General features: G+C 38.4%; 1 protein-coding gene across 5 annotated transcripts; it reads right to left on the bottom strand.

The window, feature by feature from the left end:
* Positions 1 to 2,003: 2,003 nt before the first annotated feature.
* Positions 2,004 to 12,741, bottom strand: jigr1 (jing interacting gene regulatory 1). Of its 5 annotated transcripts, none has more exons than XM_068299835.1 (5): positions 12,629 to 12,741; positions 4,902 to 4,944; positions 3,071 to 3,338; positions 2,691 to 3,003; positions 2,004 to 2,627 (listed from the first exon to the last, which is right to left on the bottom strand). In XM_068299835.1, exons 3-5 carry the CDS (start codon positions 3,327 to 3,329, stop codon positions 2,141 to 2,143), a joined length of 1,059 nt encoding a protein of 352 aa, XP_068155936.1. In that variant the 5' UTR covers positions 3,330 to 3,338; positions 4,902 to 4,944; positions 12,629 to 12,741; the 3' UTR covers positions 2,004 to 2,140. The 5 variants fall into 5 exon arrangements, with proteins under 5 accessions (XP_068155936.1, XP_068155937.1, XP_068155939.1 ...); XM_068299836.1 differs by having other exon boundaries at positions 12,149 to 12,740; XM_068299838.1 differs by lacking the exons at positions 4,902 to 4,944; positions 12,629 to 12,741 and adding exons at positions 3,949 to 3,997; positions 4,055 to 4,225.
* Between the last annotated feature and the right edge of the window lie 8,538 nt (positions 12,742 to 21,279).

Raw genomic sequence — 21,279 nt, forward strand, 5'->3', positions numbered from 1 at the left:
TTGCCATTTTTACAAGTGTTTATTTTACGTTTAGCTAATTATAAATCATATTTCATTTACATTTCATTCATACAATGTTCAATTATAATTCAATTCAAGGTTTCTCCTTTTTTTTTTGATTTGGCAATTTAAACATTTGCTTTACATTTATAAATAATTTGCTGGACTTAACTATCTAAATTTATCTTTCTGATTGAGAAACTTAAAGTGATTAATTTTATTATCCCATTTTTTTACTAATTTAGTATTATTATCATTATTTATTATATAGTTTAGTTAGAAAAGGATCTATGCATATTGGTCAAAAATAGGTAAAATCTACCATGATGATATTCCTATGGTCTTGCATGCATTTTTAAATCGTTTTATGTAACGTCTAAAATGGTGTTAAGACATATACTATATACTCCATTTGTCTCGCTCTATCTCCCTTATCTATCTACATACATACTCATGAAACTGCCTGTCTTTCTTCCTCATTTGGCAGTAATTTGCAACTGTCAAACCGCTGTCAAGTTAAGTGCGCCTACAAATTTAAATGCAACCGCAACCGATGCTGCCGTCAACCGCATAAAAGAATAATGATGATGAATGCTAAAATACGTAAATATCTTTCTTTTTGGCCACGCACAACCACACACACATATAGCCAGACAGACAGACAGAGGATTCTCCAAGCCAAGCACATTTCACTGTCAAAAATGGCTACTAAGCATAAGAGTTTTCGGGCCATCGAGTTGTTTTTATGCCACTTAAGTTGCCTCTTCTTTGTTGGTTCCTTTTCTTTTTTGTTTTTTAGTTTTATTTTGGCAACATATGCAAGTAATTTGATTAAATTATATAATTATAGGGCAGAAGAGAGACGAAAGTTGGTCTTGACTTTGACGAAACACGCACCCGGCAAGGCATCAGCAGCAGAGCAACACACATTATTGTTAACAAAAAAAATGTTAATGCTAAAACGTTAAGAGTAAAGTTGTTTGCGACACTTACTGCAGGCCGGGACTAGTGCAATTTGTATATTTAAATAGCAACAAATAAGCACCAGGCACGGTCTACATCATGTGACGTATTTTTAAAGATACAATTTCCACACACAGTTAAGATACACCACAGCACACTTGACGGTGACATTTTAATGCATCACTGCACTTAGCCAAACTAGGATCTCATACTCATCCACATCCACATCCTCTCATTCTTAATCTCAGTCGCTGGCAATTGCCCAATATCAATAAGCGCAGCGAAAGAATGTCCAACTGGCTCATAAAGACTGTTATTACACGCACCTCCAACCCAATGACACTGAGACGTGCTAGAAGAGTCTGTAATTTAATTAAAATATATAGATGCATTAATAAGAAAAAAAAGACAGGAGAAACAAATGTAACGGAAATATGTAGTCTCCACGAGAGAAAAAGAGTTAACCAAGACTCCGAACATTACTCTGACCATTTCTAATTTTGCCTAAGGGGCTCTTCTCTAACCTGTCCCAGTCGAACACTTGAATTCTGAGGTTGGCCGGCCATTAAACAAGTTGTGGCCCACGGCGTCGTCTATTACCAGGCTAACCAATGTTTATTACAACTCCAATGGGCCCATCCCACTGCAATCAATTAACAAATGTATTTTTTATGCGCAAGTGCGCAAGCACCTACCACAATCATCACCACCAGACCACGTCTCCTTGCCCATTTACCCTGTCTTGTGAAAAATTGATGTAGCATTAAACTTATTTTCTATTAAAATTGTGCAGACACTTTTCTGCACATCATCTTTACATATTTTGCAATGCGGTCAAGAGTTGTAGGTACGATTTCTGGGTCATCTGGTAGATTTATAGATATTTTTGTACGGCATACTTTTTGGTATATGCTTCACCCTAATTATAGTAGGTTCCTTCATGATTTTGTAAATATCTCATCTGAAATTAGTTGTAGAAATTTTGTATTGCATACTTTTTGGGTATGCGTTATATATGAAAAATGAACTTCCTCAGCTCATTCAGTGCTGAAAACGTCTTACTTTATTAATTTCCTTCATTATGTATTTCAGATTTTTACATGAAAAATTGTTTTTGGTGCCGCCTAATTTTCTAAATATATAGTTTTTTGTTTGTGGATTATATGGATAACTTCTTCTATTCATCTTCCTCCAGATCACTACTCAGATCTACTGCTTCGGACTTAGATTGACTGTTGCCCTGACAACGTATTGCGGTCTGTACAATTTCACGCGTAAATTTTTGCACTAAACGCAATGCTGTCGGTAATGGCAATTCAGTCAATGAATGGGTCATGAATTCTCCAAAACCATGGAATTTGGCATAGGCTATGGAGTTTGTGACAGCATCGGCGGATGGTGCTGATGCCAATGTATTGCTGTATGCGGATGTGGATTGATCGAATCGCCTTTTGGACATAGATGGTTGATGTTGTTGCTCCTGCTTTTCTAACTCCTCTGTGGCTGGCCGTTTTGAGGGAGTTTTAAGTGCGGACCCAATTACCTCCTGCTGACGACGCGTTATGATTCCCGTTGAGCTATTCGAATGACTATTTTTATCGCCATTTAATGCCGTCAAGTCGCCGCCGTTCAAATGAGTTTTAACATCCGAACTGTGTGGTATACTAAACGGAAAAAATACATAATTTATGTTTGACACAAGCTTAACAACCAGCTGCAATTCTAACCTTAACACTGTGGTCACTGGCAACTGCTGTTCGCAATCGTATTCGTCATATTCCTGTTCCAACTCATCCTTAATACTGGCCATCTGGCCATTGCTATCACTATGATATTCCTCCACATCAAATGGTTCTTCATCATCATCGTTTTTACTGATATTCTTGAAGCTACGGCGCGATCGTATGTGATCGGCCAGAAAATGAAGAGTCTCAAAGAGGGGCCATTGAGAGTTGACTGTGGTTATGCCATTTTCGACTCGACGTTTTTCAATATTATAACGATTTCTCAAAGTAATCATGCGCTCTCTCAGCATGGTAACTGTTGAATGCAGAGATTCGAAAATATTGAATATTTTCTGAAGAATATTTCGTATGCTATTGCTTACCATCATAGCCTAGTTTATTGGATATTTGCAGCCATAGTTGGGCCACATGGGGTTTGTCCTTGAAACGTTTATTAGAACGATCATAGAGAGCGGGACGTGAACGAAATTCCCGTATGAGACCTAAATCAAATTCCCCTGTCTGAGCGTAAGAGGCACGTGGACGGCCTCGTCCTTTTGGCTGCTGTGGCGGATACGACATTTTAAAATCCTGTGATTGATGTTGTTGTTGTTGGAGAGTAAGCGGCATTAGAAGATCCATTTGTGAGTTCTGTTTTCGAGTGAATCAAATCAGTTTTAATTTAGTTTTCATAACCTCAAACAAAGGATTGCCATGCAAAGGATATGCTCTCTAACGGTTTTAAAATGAAACTTTTCAATTCAAATTAAAAGCATAAACGAATTATTACTCAATATCCATCGAAATTGAAAAGACTTATAAAATTAATGAATTTTAAATGTTGTTTACATTTAATTGAGATCCCCGACTTCCCACCCCCTGCATTGTCATGGTGCATGTGCGCGCCACTTTATCTATTGTGGCTGAGAGCCAGAGAGAGAGAGCTCAAAAGAGAGACAGAATGAGCGAGCTCTTAGCACAAGTAAGTAGTATAATAACCACAAAGCATAAAAAATAAAAATCTAAAAACAAAATCTAACGTTACGTTGCTTTTAAAATATTGAATACACACACACACACGAAAACTTGTGCATGTGTGTTTCAAATGTACAGTCTACATAACAAGAACAATTTATGTTAATAAAAAAAAAAAGAATTTAAATAAACAAAACTTAAAAATAAATAAATAATTCTGAGCAATGCGTTTTATTTTTAGGCAAAAATATGCGTCTAAATTCTGTTGTTCATTTCACCCACTCACCGGTTTACACAGTTTTTTCTGTTAGTTTTTTTCCCCTTGTGTAGAAATGCTTGTGAATACATACATAAGTATGCATATATGAATTTATATTTTACTTTTTGCTTACATTAAAAAAATCAATAGCGAGACGTAAATAAATTAATTAAGAAAATGCCTGCGCAATGTTTTGTCGATGGGCCGAGTAGTGGTTAAAGCAACAAAATCAAATTAAATTAAACAAAAACCCAACGGTCCGCTCTCTCAGACAACTAAACGCAACGAGAATATTTTTTAAACTGAGAACAATTTTTTTTTTATTTTTATGATTTACGAAAGTAAATGCGAAGCAAGCGGCAAAAGACTCACACGCACACATAGATACAAGCACATTCACAACGATACAAAAACACACGCACACACACACATAAAGAGAGGGAGAGAGCAACGCACTATGGATAAAATGACCACCTTTTGTGTTAACAAAAATGAGAGATAAATTTTAAAATATTATTATATTTGTTAGATAAATATATATATTTTTTTAGCATTTTAAATGACATTTGTCGCAGTCAATTGGTTTCTAATGTTTAAATACTTTAATAATACTTTTAAAATTAAATTAAATTAAATAAATTTTTACAATCGTTTCATTTTGGCCTGTTAAAGACATATTATATTTTGATTTAAACACATTTCGGGTTTGTCTTTTCCTTTTTTGTTTTTAATATTTAAAAAAATTAATTTGTTATCCATAGTACACTTTTGTAAACAACTTCCCACACAAATAGACAGACACCGACGTAGTAGATGTGTGAGCGTGACACGAAACTATTACAACAATTCAAACTGGTTTGCACATCTCTAGCACAAAAGATAACGAAAATACGCGCGCAATTTGAAATTTGATGAGCTCTTGACATTGCCTTAACAGAGTTTCTTAAATAATACATTTTAATTTGAATTTTGCAACTCACCTAAATTCATATTGCAAAATAGATGAATGCCTTTGTGAAAAATCTAAAAACAAAGAAAGAAAGATATATTTAGTAATTTTGTTTAACTAGTTTTATAAATTTTAGTTCAAAATATTCAGGAATTCTGCTATCTGTCTTAAAATTTATAATGTACAGTTTTTGGATAGGATGTTGTTCTACAAACCGCTCATAGGCCGGGACAAGTGCAATGTTTGATTCATAAGGCAAAACGTTGACACCTTCCCGTCCTACGAGAAATTTGAATGCAGATAATGTTTCACCAGGCTACAGGTACAGCCAACACGTATGTAGGTACCCAAAAATGGAGAAGAAGCAGAGAAAAAAAAATTGTTTTCAACAGGTAGGTGGTAGACAACAGAAACCAGATCAAAATCCCCTAAAATCTCATATTTCAATGCACTTCAATTCAATATTAAATTTCCGCCCCTACTTGAACATAACATGGCTCTCACATAACATCTTTTTGAATTTTGCTGCTGTTGCCCGGACCCTTTTGTGCGGGCGTAGAGACCAGAGCAGAACACAATAGTCGCAAAAAAAAAAAGGATCACAGGATCCTTACTCACTCAGCGTGAGTGAGCAGGTAAAGGTAAAATTAAAATTCTGCAAAATCAAGCGTTAAATACCATTTACTTACGGTCGAACTATTTTTTCTAGAGAGGAAGCTGAATAACAAAACACATAAAAGATTAAGGATGGAATTGGAGTTCCAGTGGATTGGTTCTACAGTTCGGCTAGCATCGACAAAATATGAAATCCAAAGCGTGACAAGAAATTCGTAGAAAAAATTGTCGGTGCTGCTACACATAAATATTTTTGTTTGTTTGTATGTACATATGTATGTGTCTGTATTTAGGCTTAGCATATGGCAGAGAATTGCTAGATCAGCAGAAATCTCAGATATATCTGACAATGAGTTGGAGTGCCGAGCAGAAGAGTCGCAAAAGAGTTGAATCTTGGCGAGTGTTTCAAGCATGGAAGTGGAAGGAAAAAGCTCAATTCTTTCGTTCGCTTATCTTCAAAGCATAAAAAAAACTAATGGGGTAGGGGAGCATTTTTTTTTTGTGCTTGTATTTGTTTATTTGATCGCCGCGTGGGCTTCAGCCACGACGGCGCATTAGGTTCTTAATGTCCCTTTTCATAATATAGCAACAAAAAAAAATTGAAATAAGAAGAAGACGAAAAAATGAACAAACTCTGCAATAAATTCATATTTATTTATTTTTCTTGAGCAAATACGCCCCCAACTCAGTTTCAATTCGACAGATTGAGAAAATACCAAGCCGAGCCATCTCTCTGTCTCTCTCTCCCTCTTTGGGGGCAATTGATAGAAATCCAACGGAAAGCGGAAACGCAAATAGACGCACGATAAAGAAATAATAAAAACGAAACAGAACGCCACATAAATTTTCGAATAACTAATAATTCATTGAAAAAAAAAAGGCTGACCCACATGAAGGATGTGTTAAGGGGGGCCACATCAAGAACGCGAGTAGAGCTACAAGAAGAAGAGAAGGAGGAGGAAAAACAATATCATGTAATAATATTTGTTTAAGCCAACAGCTGACAAGTCAACGTTAGGCAATAAGATTTCCATTCCCCGCCCCACCCCACCACCAGGGATCGACGCGTGAATAACACGAGTGCAGAGAAAAAGTTGGAGAGAGAATGTGGGGTTAAAGGCAGGAGGAGGCACTCACTCAACCAGTTTGCAACCTTATCTGCTTGACGATCATGGAGTTAAAAGGCATAGAGAATTCGTAATCAACTGAAATTGGTGAAAAACCCATTGACATTTCTGAAAAAACTAATGAGACAGGACATTCAAGGATAGAATCGGTTCTAAAATTAACCACCAATTAAAACCATGACTTTATATGATGCCATAAATGTCTAGAGAAAAGATTAGTTTAGAATTTATATTATTACTGCGAGTGATCATTAGAAATCCATATGGGTATGATTCTTACAGGGCATCCGCAATTCGTTTTGGTTACCTTTCTCTCCTCAACATTTATGATTTCTGGCTGGTTGGCTGGTGTTTTGCCTGTTCTAGTTTGAGAAGAATCATTTTTAATGACTGGAGAGGCCACGCTATGGCAAAACGAAGTACTGCGTCAAATGCATTGATGATCGGGATGGGGTGGCCAAGAGGAGGATTGGCAACCGACACCGGGAATGGCCATGGCAATGGTAATGGCTTCCAGGCCAAAAACAGTTTGCATGGGCCCCATTGTTGCGAAAAGGGGGGAAAGAAAAGAAAATACAGAAACTAACTGTATTAAATGGCCAAAGCCTAGGACACGAACCGAGAGACAGAGGGAAAGAGAGAGAGAGAGCAAGAGAGAGACCTAGTGCTAGATCTCAGGCTCAGTCTCAGGTCCATGTCCAGATCCAGCATTTTTTTTGCAGTTGTAGAAAGGTTTCGCCGAGAAAGAACTTTGCGCTGTGTGTTACAATTGCTCTCGAAAGGAGAAACCAGTTTCCTGATCGTGGGCAAAGCACATAAAAGGCGTTCCATAGTTGAAGCTTGGGCCGTGCCTGGCTGTCTCATCTGTTGTCTATTTGGCGGCCGCCAATAGTACTTAAGCCGCCTGTTTGGTGCTCCCTGTTTAGATTTTTTACTCTTGTCCGTTGCCTGTTGCCTGTTGCCCGTTGCTGTGGGCCTGTTCTTGGTTGCAACATTTGTTGGCAACATTTGTTGCCAATTTCAATCCAAAAGCCATGGCCCGTCCATGCCGCATGTGTGAGCATTTTGATTTGGTTCTAAGACCCAGCAACTCCAGATTCAGTCTACTGTTGTAATCGAAATGCAATTAAGATGCAGCCAGCATCTATATGCTGGATGGACCAAGTAGATTTTTTGACTATATTCACCTTCTTTTTTCTTGCTTTGTTTTGTTTTTTGTTGCTTTTTGTGGCACATGCAAAGAAAAGGGGGCTGTAATTTATATTCCTGGACAGTTTTTTAGAAAGTAGCATAAGAAGGCAACTCCCAACATTTGGTTTTCCCTCCCTTCTTGCCGCCATTCACCCATTCTTGGTGCCATTCGAAAGGCGTTGACGTTGAGAAGAAAGGAACTAGCGAGCCTAGCTTGAAACGAGTCAAACATATGTATCTCTTCTTGTTGTCTATGGTCTGTGGACTCGTGTGTTTGAGTGTGTGCGCCATAATTAAAGGGTTACGCCACAACCACGCCACAATCCCAATCGCCAGTCGATATGTATATTTGTGTGTGTGGTGTGTGTGTCTGAGTGTGGAGATCTCAAAAGTTCTCTGGCTCTAAGTCTCTGTCTGTCGTTGAAGAGTGTGGCTGATATGCATAACGGTGTTTTTAATATGAGTTGGCGCAAAATAAGTGGGCATGTCTATGTCTCCTCCTGCCAAAAAGAGAGAGAGAGAGTCTTCTGGAGCAATGCTCAGAAAAACAATCCATCGTATGGCTTTTTGTTATTGTTCAGGAAGAGTTCTCCCTGACTTATGCAATCAAACCCAATGGCTAACCATCAGCGCATCGTTTATTGGAGTAGCATCTTCTCTCCTTTGCTCCAAGGAGTAGGTTAGCTAGATAAATGCAGGTTGCTGCTGTTTCGGGTTAACCAATTAATTGTTATTTGATCTATTCGCAAAACAAAAAACTACAGTAATTTACCCATTTTAAATACAGAAAGAGTTCAATAAAAATGAAATGAACCAAGGTTTTCAAAGACAATAAAATTTAATGGCTTGTATATAGGCTAAAACGGTTAGTTCTAGGATTAGAGATTGCTTATAGTTGGAAGATCGTACTGATATGATTCTCATTAAATTCAAACTCTCCTGTTGCAACAGATTACTCCAACTGGCCGTGAGAATGACATATCAGAGAGACCAGGGAGGCCAGGACTACGCCACTTGGTGAGCGTAACAACTCAATTACGCCATCTCCAACAGGTAACAAGTTTGTATGTGTGTGTGTGTGTGTGTATTTTTTGGCCTTAGGCTTTAAAATGCAATTAATAGGCCTTTCTCCACAAACCACATAAGACTCGTGGAGTGATCTTCTTATTCGGTTCTGGCCCGGTCTCTCCATTTCTTTCTCTGTTAGAAAATGCCAAGCAAATCATTAGCAGCAAATATGCGCCATGCTAATCCCCATCAACGAAACGAGGAGACTGCGCGAACGTGGCCTCCAATTTCACAAAATTCTCACACAAATTTAAATTTTTTTCCTTCTTGGAGGAGGCTGTGCACCAATTATACAAAATAACAACAACAAAAAACAAGGGGAATCTTAAAGAATTTAAGCCTCAAATTTCGCACAAAAACCAAAAAAAAAAAAAAAAAAAAAAAAAAAATCAAATATACATATGTATATGTATATATTTTTTAAAGAGCTAAGCAAATTTTAAGCTCTTGTCTTTATAGTTATGTGGGGCACATATGTATATATGTATGTATGTATGTATATGTTTGTAGATATAGACCGACTTAGGTATTCGATAGCGCCAATTTGATATGGCCCGGCAGTGCCACAGCAAGGAGGAGCTCCATCATCTTCCACACCACAAATTAAGTTTCCCAGAAGCAGACACACTAAGAGACCTGGGACACAAAGTGTGGCGGGGAGGACGGGGGGCGAGGTTCCAACAACTTGAACAAAACTACCAACTACCTGGAACATTGTGCGTCGATCGTTTGGCTTACAAAGCTGAAGATGAGTTTTTCAATGTGAGATTTTTTATGTTCACCCGGGGGATCGTAAAGCAGTTAGCAACGCTATAAGGAAGACAAATCTTTGGTCTTACAGATGTTCTTATGTTATTTGTGTAAAAAAAGAAAGTTCGGATATTGTGAAAATGATGACAAGAAACTTCATTTGCCATTCCTGGCTAGTTAAACATAAAATTAATGAGTAGTAAAAGCGAAAAAAATTGGAAGAATGAAGGCCTCAAAATACGAAATCAATATCCAATCATTAATCGTTAACTAATTCCATGAATTTTGGTCAGACGGCGACGGATTCAGACGGCGTAGTTGATCTCCCTTTCCATCGCCCTACCATCTTTTGCTCCCTTTTTCTTCTTTTGGTCCAAAAACGCAACCAGACATGCCACACTAAAGACATATATTTATGCCCCGAAAGCAACTTTTGGCGTATTTAGAACACAGCCGCCAGAACAAAAAAAAACAAAAAAAAAAAAACGAGAAAAAAAAATAAATATCAAGATAAAAATATTTTCGGGTTGCCCTTTTTGGACCAGTGGCTATTGGAAGCCTTCCTAAACCCCAAGTATTTGTTGTTGTTATCGTCGTCGTCGCCGTTGTCTTCTTCTTTAGGGATCTGAATTCGATTGCAAAGAGTTTTCGATTTCGTCGGAGAGACCATGAAACAGTTTTTATATTTCTCTACCGAAGAGTGAGAGAAGATCAATAAAATTTTACCGACAACTGTATTTTGGTTATGCCAACCAGCCAGCCAGACCAGACCACTCAGCCAAAAAAAAAGAAGAGCAAAATTAGTGGCCAAATTGTCGTGCAGAACGAGTTTTGGGTCACATTTTGGATTTTCGATTTTATATGTGTTACAGTAAGCCGAAGACAGCGAAAATAATTTAAACATTCTGTTTGCAGTTCCCTCTTCTCCTTTTTTTTTTGTGGTCAATTTTCGCTGAAGCTGAAAGTGTTGAAAGTTTGGCAGGCATATCAATTTATGTGGGAGAGAAAACCCAAGGAAATTGAAATTAAATGGATGTTATCATAAATGAATAAGAAATTGCACAGTGGGAGAAATTCCATGAGGTATTTCTTCAGTAATCAGCAAGAGGATAAATTCCCTAAAATTAATCCATGTCACATCTCCCCTGTCAATACACTTTTTTGGCTTTGAACTTGCAATCATATCCTGTTTACTCCTTGCCACATAAAATTCATACTCAATTGAACAACATTGTTGTGCAGTAAAGAAAATCGGTTATTAAATAACCACACTTAAAACTAAAAGGAAAGTAGCCAACATTCAGCATAATTCCAAAGAATCGAGAAACGAGAAAACAAAAAGAGCTCGCGGTCTTGCAACGCGGTGTGAGTTCTGCATCCTCCTGAGGCCATGAGCCATGAGCCATGAGGAGCTGGAGCTGCTCTTGTACGAAAGGTGCACAATTCTCAGAAAACTCCCAAGACCCAAAGCGTGAGTGTGTGTGTGTGTGTGTGGGAGGCAAAGGTGGATGTAGTGGAACTGGCAGGCAGCCGTCACTAATGAATTTGTATGCAGACCGCAGACATGATTTGGCACAAAAACAAAAAAAAAAAAAAAAAAAAACACAACAGTAACGGAAATGCTCATAAAAAACAACAAAAAAATTAAAAAAAAAAGAAAACATTAAAAAAAAGGATCACATTTTGCAAAATTAGTGCAAAGGTGCGTTTCTTATTCTTTCATGTTGCTTTTTGATTTATGCAAAAGCAATAAAAATTATTATAATGAAGGCGCTGACATGGCGGCCGAATGGAAGAGGAGTGCGAAATGAACAAGACGATGATTACGATGATTACGAGAAACGATAAAGATGATGATGATGATGATTGTGATGACGATGCTGAAATGTAGCCTGTCCGTTACTTTGGCGCGCTACCGTTCCGATTCCGTTTCCATTTTGTCTGAAGTTGGGGGTGAGCGAGGGCGGTAGAGAGAATCAGAGTCATGACTCAGAGAGACTAAGAGAAAGAGAGCCCAAAAGAACCGTTTCTTTGTATGAAGAAGCACATGTACATGTGTGGTATGTATGTATGTAAATATAAATCAAAAAGGCGACATAACGATATTTCCCCCAACCCATTTGGTTTTTTCTTTTTCGATTTCATCCATCGAAGAATATTCTGCAATATAATATTAGTGCCTTATCGCAGGAATATTGACTGCGTTTTGGTTGTGTTTCTTTTGCTGGTGCGACATATGTACATACATAAGTGCTAGGGTTTTTTCTTTCCTATTTTATCACTCATTACGTCATTGCGTGCTGGACACTTTATTTGTTGTAGCTGTAACTGTCAATTTTTAAAAGCTAGCTTGAGTCAATTTACTGTAAAATGTTTTTTTTTTCCTTTCTTCAATTTTGAAGAGTTCTCCCTCTTCTTTCTCTGCTGCTGTGGTGGTGGTGGTGGTGGAGCTGCTGCTGCACCCAAACGTCAAACGGTTAAACATAAAAAACTAACGGCAGTTTTATAACTCAAAGCATAAGATTACCTTTTGGGAGTGTATATGTGTGCGAATGTGTGTGTGTGTGTGCTTGCACTCAGCAACAGGCTTGGGCCTTTGCGTCTCCAAGGCTTGCACTTCCAAAAATGAGTCGAAAAACCATTTCGGCGACGTCGAAAGAGTGGGCGCAAGTAAAGATGCGCAAGTAAAGATGCGATGATACACAAGCAATCAAAAGAAATGCAATGTTGCTGTTCCTTATGCTCTTGCTGTCTCTCCTTTGCTGCCTTGGCGCACACAAAAAAACGACAACTGAAAACTGCACTTGCCATGGCACCGTTAGGCTAGAGAGTTTTTGAGTTCAAGATCGCCAGGCACCCACCAAGTTTTTAGCACACAAAAATTTAGTTTTTTCTTTTTCATTTTGCACATTCTTCTTTTCATTTTTCTGTCCTAAGGCACTTTATCTTTTTCTTGGATATGTTTTTTCTTTCTTTGTCATAATTAAATTAACTGTATTGCACTCACACACAAAGTTTTGCAGAGGATCGTTTTTATTTAATTTCCTTTTTTATTTTTACAACCGTCGTCGCCGATGGAGCTGAGCCAACGAAGAACGACTTGTGTCGGCGCGCGCCATTTTCAGAATGCCCGCTCGCAGCGTTTTAGCCAGGCTTTTATATGGAGTTGATAAAAAGCATAGCATAGTTTTAGGACGTGCTGCGGCTGTCAACCAATCAGATTACAGCACGATTTCCCCTCTCTGGTATTTTCAAGTGGCAAACTCTCTTCGAAAGATATTTTCAGGAGCGAAATTTTCTCGAGAGAGAGAGAGGAAAGATCGAGAGAGTATCCCTCTCCAGTGAAGTTCACACAGTGGGATAATATTAACAACAAAGGAACTCATATATTGGAATACCCAGGATTGTTCTTATATTTTATTTATCTCGTGGAGTAAAAACTAAATTTTTGGTTTTTTTTTTTAATATTTTTGCTAACAAATTAAAAATTTAATAAACAAACTTGATATGCGGAATTTTTGGGTATTAAATACCTTATAAAAAATTAAAAACTTAGAAACTTTACAGTCAAAGCCTTGGGTCTCTTTTTCACTTTTTTAAACATTTTCTATTATGTTGAAGTTGCTTTTTACAATTTGATGATTTCCTAAATTTGTCCATAGTGCACTGCTTCAACTGGATCTGCTCTTTCTCATCATTTGGCTCTCTTTCAATGAGCTGTTTTTCCATCTCGTTTACTCTAACAATCAAACTCCTTGCATAATAAACAACAACCCTCTCTTCGTTATTCAATATCTTTCGAAATGTTAATAAAATTAAATTCTCAAGTAATTCAAATCGAAACATTATGTGGAGACGTTAACTAAGAATCTACTTAATATTTGGAGGAATCGAACTATCTATCCAGCTTAACTGCTAAGGAACTAACTCTAAGGATCTTTTTTGGGCCTCTGTTGCGGATGAGCGATTCTCTCTTTTAACTCCTTATTTTTCATCTCTCTCGAAGAAACTGTATATAAGTAGTAGGCTCCGACTGAAAAGCTGCAAAATGCACGATAACGGACTTTTATGCTGAGGATCTTGTTCTCAATTTTGAAAGTGGCTCATGCGCCGAACTAGAGTATACTCTATTGAAAATGGAAACTGCTGGAATGCCATGGAAATTCTTTCCAAATGCCTCAGGATTATAAATTTTTAGATGATGATGACATATAGTGTAGTTTTTCAAATTCAATTCTATAGACTTCCTCACGTTCGTAGCCAAAAGAAAATGCAGGACTAGTTTTACAGAAAAAGGATTGATAAGTCATGGCCTTCTCGTCATCATGTTGGGTCATTAGGCCCTGCGAAACGTGTTGGCGAATCTTAAACAAAACAACAACAAAAATTATAAAATAATTTGCTAAAAAATGGTCAGATGGTAACTAATGGATTCCGTGCCTGAAGCCTCTGTCGTGTGAGTAAAAGTTGCCAACTTGTCGGGCAACTACAACTACAACTCCATTAGGGCGGCCCACATTTTTGCATTGCTGCCCTGCATCGGCTGGCAGGTGCTTTTTGATGTTATTTTGAGGAAAGTTTTATGTTTTTGTTTTCGCATTGGTTCAAGGCGCGTGGCTAGGTGAGACCCGCATTATCATCATACGTGTATAGGGTCAGACAGGACAGGATCGTCAGAGCACGAGACATGTGGAAGTTGTTGGCCAGAGTTTCCGAGTCTCAATTTAGCATAACTGAGCGTATGGCAGGGGCATCATTAAACACATTAACAGGCAACAGACGATGGCTTTGTAGACGGCAGGTGATGCCATTGCCAACAACTGCGACAGGTTGGCTGACTGACTGACTGACTGACTGTGAACCTTTAGGGCGAGTCGATCCTCAGCATTGGCAAATGGACAACTGTACACAGAAAATAAAAAGACCTCAAGTCGATGTCCAAATTGGGAGTGGAAGCCGATGACTTTAATGAGTTTAACCCGTGCCTGCGGCGTCTCTGTGGCTCTCCCAGTTGTTGTTTAATTACAAAGGATGCGCCACAGGATAACAGCTGCTGCTGCTTCGATCACGAATGGCCAATTGATTTCCTTTGGTTTTTTCTGTTTTTTTTTCTTGTATTATTATTGTATCTTTAAGTTTAAGACGCAGCTGTACTGCTCCTGCTCCTATTCCTGTTGCTTGCTCATGATCCTTCCTGATCTCTACAGCAGCCTGTTTTAGGCAGACATATATACATATATACATATACACACAATTTTCTTTGCATTTCTAATGAACCTTATTGTTTGGTCATAAATGTAAAGAAAAAAGTAAGAAAAGATCCAGCAGCGAAACTAGTTTGCCTTCGTTTTCCTTCCACAGTGTGAGTCTTTGCAAAAACCGGTAACGGTACAATGAAGGGCACCCTTCGGCCTCTTCTCCTTTCTCGTCCCCTCGGGCAAGAACAGTTCATTGAGGCATAGGAAATTATGTTTTGATTTTCCATAGAGCAAGAAGAACTTTCTAGCCCTAACGAACCATGGCAAATTGTCTAATCTGTATGCACACTAAGCAATGTCTTCACACCTTTTTGACGAGTGCTTGGCGCAAAAAAATAAAAAAGAAGATAGCAGATTCGATTTCGGTTAGCGATTGGTTTTGGGTTACTACCCATTACCATTACATTGCCATTACATTACATACCCAACCAACCAACCAACCATCCACCCTATCGCCCTGGTCTCTGTCTCAGGGTATCGGCCCCTTGTCGATCACATGGTTAACATGGCGCAACTTAATTAATTGTTTGTAATTTGTTTATGTTTTCTAAGCAATTTATTTTATGTATGGAAGTAAAAATGATTATTGTCAAGCGTAGAAGAGGGTTAAGGGTTAAGTCGACAAAATACTGAGAAATTTGTACCTAAGAGGAGACAGGACTACTCAAATTTGAGTTTTCACCTTTATAAAGAAGGATCTCCTTATTAAATTAGTTTTCGTTTTTATTTATTTAAATATATTCGAGAACTTTTCTAATAGAAATGAAACAGAAAACGCCTACGGATTAGACCTAGATCGTTGGAGAATCTTTCGGGAACCTCTTGATCTATTTGTTCTAGGTAAAAAGAAGAAAGATCAAAAGAGATTGTTGGTTATTATGAAATAGAAGATGAATTGCATGTCATAGATGCTCCTGGAAGAAAAGGTGCCCAAGAGAAAGCAGATGTTTGCCAAAAGAAAAGAAAATATTTTCACAAAAAAAATAAGTCTAGCATTGAAGCCTCTGAAGGTACTTTAATATGTCATTATTCCTGGCATATATGTATGTATGTTTTAATAAAGTTATAAATCTGAATCAATGTGAACATAAATAAATGTGACATTGATCTACAATCGCAGTCAGTTGGCGACGAACAACGACCTTTTGTTGTTTCTCACCAAAAGTCAAAGGAATCAGATGGCAAGTTTGAGTAAATTTTCGGCAAAGTTTACTTTAAAGAAACAAAAACAAAAGGCAACTAAACTTTATGATCACCCAAAAATACAAAAAATGCTACAACGATATCAAAGCGAATGAAATCAGACAGGAACAACATGTGAACGATTGCAAATTACAAGCGAAAAGTAAAGAAAGATCGAGCGAGAGAGATGCTGTACATTAATATCTGGCGATCAGGACCAGAGACCCGACCCAGACTCAGACTGAGAGTCCAGACCAGGTTTAGTTCAATTTGGAGGCAGCTGCTACTTTTCAGAGCTCTGTCGTCATTACCAAAAAGGAAGCTAAAGACAAACGGATATGCCTGGACCCATCAAGCAACTGTGTGTGTTTCTTCTTTGCTTGGTTTTTTTTTTTCGGTGGTTTTTCGGTCTCAAAATAAATTGTGCGACAGGTGCGACAAAAGTGCCAAGCCAAAGATCGAGCAAGAGAGAGAAAGAGAGAGATAGAGAGTGCGATGGAGTGAAAGATGAAGGAACAAATCTGGGAAGCTTTTGCTTCGATTTTAGTGTGTGGGAGCGAAGCTTTCTTACAGCTGCCTCCGAATATAATAATTGCCATTACAACGAAATGCAGGACGCAGCTGTTACTTCCGCTTGAATGCGTTTTACTCTTACCAAGATCAAGACTGGGCTGCCGGCTTGAGGACATGAAAATAATCCTTGCTAGAGCCTTCATTGTACTACATTACTAGACTAGACTCGATCTCTCACTCGCTCTCTGCCTCTTTCTAACTCTAATCCTGCGCACAGACGATCTTACCGGGTTGTACCTGCTGCCTCCTGCTGAGCCTAAGAGCGGTTTCTGCTGTTATTTTGATCTGGTGATCTACATGCATGACCAACCACGAACCATTGAACGAACCAACTGTCTGGCTTAGAGAGTCCCTCTCTCCCTCTCGCTCTTCCAAAAAGGGCCCCGTATTGAATTAATGCATTGGCATTAGGGCCAACAGGTTTTCAACCCATTCCAACTCGTCGGCTCAATCGATCGCTCACGTATCGTCAGCTAATATTGTCCAAATAACAGGTGTTGAGTGATTAGTTTCTATGGCCCAGGAATCCTTTTGCATGGCACGTAGCAAATTGAAGCGAAACAATACCGACAATAACCAAGTACAGTAGGCTACAAAACACCAAACTCATCCTTGGGTTCAGACCCATACATACATACATACATATAGAGGTAGGTATGTATGTACATACGTTCGGGGCAGATGTTTGCATATCGCCAAATCTTTTGCTCTGTTCATATTTTGCATTTCGAAATGCAAACAACCCAAAGACAAAAAGAAAAGAAAATACACATACAAATGTTTTGTTGTTGTTGTTTTTTTGCTTGCCACACAAAAGACTATCACAAAAGAAAGACACTACACTGGACACATCCTGTCCTGGGCAAGGACATGCCCAACAAAAAGAGACCAACTGAAATTACATGGTACACAGACACATTCCGCCTTGATTTATTACCATGATTGATCAAATTTGCTTTGCGGCTTAGGCTCAAACTATGTATGCACATTGCAGATGGCTTAGATCTATGTATTCTTATTCTTATCTTATCCCAACAGAGCCGACGATCTGCCGGCTAAACAGAGGATTTCACAATTCATTGAGCTTGGGTGAAAGTATTTTTGATCGATTTGCAAGCAATTTGCCATCGTGTTAGGTACATACACAGATTGCGCAATAAGATGTTAGATTTCTCATCCCCAGGGCAAATTTATGGGGTGCAAATTTGGCATGATCAGTCATAGATGGTGAGATCATAGAGTTGACTGCATTGAACCATGATTGATAGGCCATAGAAATAGAAGGCAGGAGTTGTCTAACATCTTTCTCATTTGAAGTTCAGTAGAAGTTATGAAGTCCAATGCTAAAACATCAAAAATTACATTTAAACATAGGTTTTAGCAGGGTAAAAAGAGATATTAAAGGAACGCCATGTAGATCAAACTGAAGTGATCGATCAGCCATCAACACTTTACTTACTCATCCTTCTCTGAGTTGGTTGAGGCGTCAATGAACTTGACGCTGTATTGCATGTGGACACAGATACGGATACATACAGATTTACAGATACAGCATCATCTTGACTTAAATGCTGATCGGGCTGTTTATGAGATGATGTGATTGCCTACCATGTTGTTTGCTCAATAAACACAAAATACTTGAGCTTGGAAAAGAAAAAATGTTACTGAAATTGTATTTACACTAACTTTAAAACAATTCAAGCGATGTGAAGCTAAACTTGGATACGAACTCAAAGTCGGAGTTAAAGTTAAAGATAAAGTTCAAGAACAAACGAAAAGAGAACTCGATCGCGATTGCTATCCTTTTGTATTTGCATCAGAGGCGGCATCTTTTCAAGGGCAATATGCATCATCTCATTAAATTTATTTTTATTTTTCTCCTTTTCTCTTTTTTTTTTTTTTTTGGAAATTTATGAAAGATTTAAAGAGAAAACAACAAAAAGATGCACAAAATCGCTGTGATCAACATTTTTGTGGCCTATGCGATATTGAAAAGCTTCCGGTTATGTCGAGACGTGGCGATTGTAATTTGATATACATATTTATGGGTTCTCCAGGGGAATAAAGAACATAAAACCGAACTAAACTGTCCAGTCCAGCTGTTGTTTTAAGATCTCTGATTCTGGATCTGGTCAGGTTTTGCACATAATAATAATAATAAACTCGGGACAGTCGGTTACAGTTTGAAAAAGAAAAGAAATAACGAAAACAATCACAGCGGAAATGTGTCTCATAAGCGTTGATAAACCAAATTTAAATAAGAATGCATTTTTAGGCCTAAGGCATAATCAGAGTGAGAAGTGGGAATCCACAAGACATACAAAAAAAAAGGGCCTACCCAAATCAAATGCGACACGAACAAGGACAAGAGCAAGAACAAGAACAAGGACAAGGACAAGGGCAAGGACCAAAGTAAGCGAGCAAGCTTGCTGAAAAATATAAAAAAAATGGCACAAATCCGTGTGTACCGTGAGAATTGCCCGACGACGCAATTTTCTTCCTTTTGGCTGGTATCCACCACACATCCTTACACTCCTCCTCCTTTCTTTGCTTATTCCTGTGTGGTACAATCTGAAACGCATTGTACCAAGTCCTACCCCAGATTCGAAGCTGAGGAACAGCATCCACCCCGTTTCCGCTTGCAGTCTTTTCATTGTTGGGGGGTTGGGTTGCGTTGGGTTGGGTTGGTTTGGTTGGCATAAATTATACTCGCTTATTCCTATACAAAAATTGCGTAGTTCTTCATGCTGATTGCTTTTCAACAAGTTTTACGCGTTTTTGAACGATTTTTGGTACAGTTTTTAATCTATTCATTTCATAACAGGAGATGATATATTGTATGGCCGTTCGCATATTCCAACAGTTGTTGGAGTTGCGTAAGTTTTTGGAATGTATGTACATCATGCAGATGTGGGGTAGTCAAAATACACTGGAAACGAAAGCTTATAAATCATACGAGTATTTTAGATTTCCCATTATGTATCTGAGAAAAGAACTTAGGAAAGCCTTTCCATTGGACTATCTAAGTGTATAAAAATGGTGTTTAGATAACAATTTGTTTCTGTATTATGTATTTTTTTTTAGCAGTGTAAAGTACTTCAGCTGCTGTTTGGATTGAAAATCAACCCTACGAAAAGGAACAAGACGCAATTATTGTACCAAAATTCGACTTTGCCTGGTACAAGGCAAAAGGAATACGCAGTTTAGATTTCTTCTGGGTATCGAGTGAAGGGAGAGAGGGGGATAACTAGGATTGTGCGTAGCAAGGATAAGCAGAGAGATGACAATCGAAAATAGAGAATGCGTAATTATTATTTTTTCGTCTTGGGGTTGCGCGGTTATCCCTCGGCCATAGAAATCGAGCTCGAGGACAAGAACTCACAGTGAATGAAGGTATGTTACCTAGGTAGGAGGAATGAGGACGGCTGCATGCCAGGACATAATTGTCTAAAGTGAAAGAAAGTGGAACACACACACACACACACACACCGGGAAAAAGACACACACACTCCCAAACAAGAGGGGTGAAATTATGAAATAAATATCAAAGAAGTTAAATTCGGCTATGCCGAAGTTTATATACCCTTGCAGTCCTTGACAATAATAATTTCACATGTTCAAAATTTGTTTTCTGCAGCTCAATTCATTAATATACAAACAAAACAATTTTACTCTTCATACTATGTACAATTTGTTCTTCTTCTTCCCTCATTCCCTAAGCAAAGCAACGCACGCATACACATACAGTTTATGTAGCGTTGCGTCTGTGTGTGTATGCATGTGCTCTGTTGATTTGATGATGACGTAGTAGGCAGCAAGCAGAGCTGCCGGCAGCGATTGAACCGATTTATATAGACTGTAACTTGTGTTCTATTTATCCGATCAGGGTCAAATTTTGGGATCTGAGATTTTATATCAAATTCTATTATATTGGTGAATTTCATGGGGATACTCCAATTTTTGCAAAAATTTTTGTTCCAGAGCTATATGATATAGTAGTCCGATCCCAAAGATTTTCATACTTTATCTCACCCGGGTAAAAAAAAAGCTCCCAAAAAAAATTTCATCCCGATAGCTCTTAAGATGGCTGAGTAAAACGCGTACGCACCGACGGACAGACGGACAGACGGACAGACGGACAGACGGACAGACGGACAGACGGACAGACGGACAGACGGACATGGCTATATCGACTTAGCTTCTCATGCTGATCAAGAATATATATACTTTATGGGGTCGGAAACGTCTCCTTCTGTGCGTTACAAACATCTGACCAATTTTATAATACCCTCTGCAAGGGTATAATAATCAAGTAAGCACATAATAATAATGCCATAACCTTGAGGCAAAGTAAACAATAATTTACAAAAAAAAAAAAAAAAAACTAGGGCTAGGCATTGCCTAGGGAGTGGTAGAGCTATCCATATCCTGATCACCGATCACGTGTTGCTTCAACAAAAGCCAGAGACGGGATGGTTGGGTTGAGCTAATCTGCTGACGCATTCGATGCTCGGGACATTTGGTAAATTGCTGGCAGCTGTGACTTAAGGGCAGCTGCTGGAATAACTTTGTCGATTTTCAAGTCCTCGTTTCTTGTCGTTAAACACACGTGCCAAGGTGAGTCAGCAGCAAAAGCTGTGGGCAA

The sequence above is a fragment of the Drosophila tropicalis genome, unplaced genomic scaffold (assembly GCF_018151085.1).
Source record: "Drosophila tropicalis isolate 14030-0801.00 unplaced genomic scaffold, ASM1815108v1 contig_878, whole genome shotgun sequence".
NCBI lineage: Eukaryota > Metazoa > Arthropoda > Insecta > Diptera > Drosophilidae > Drosophila > Drosophila tropicalis.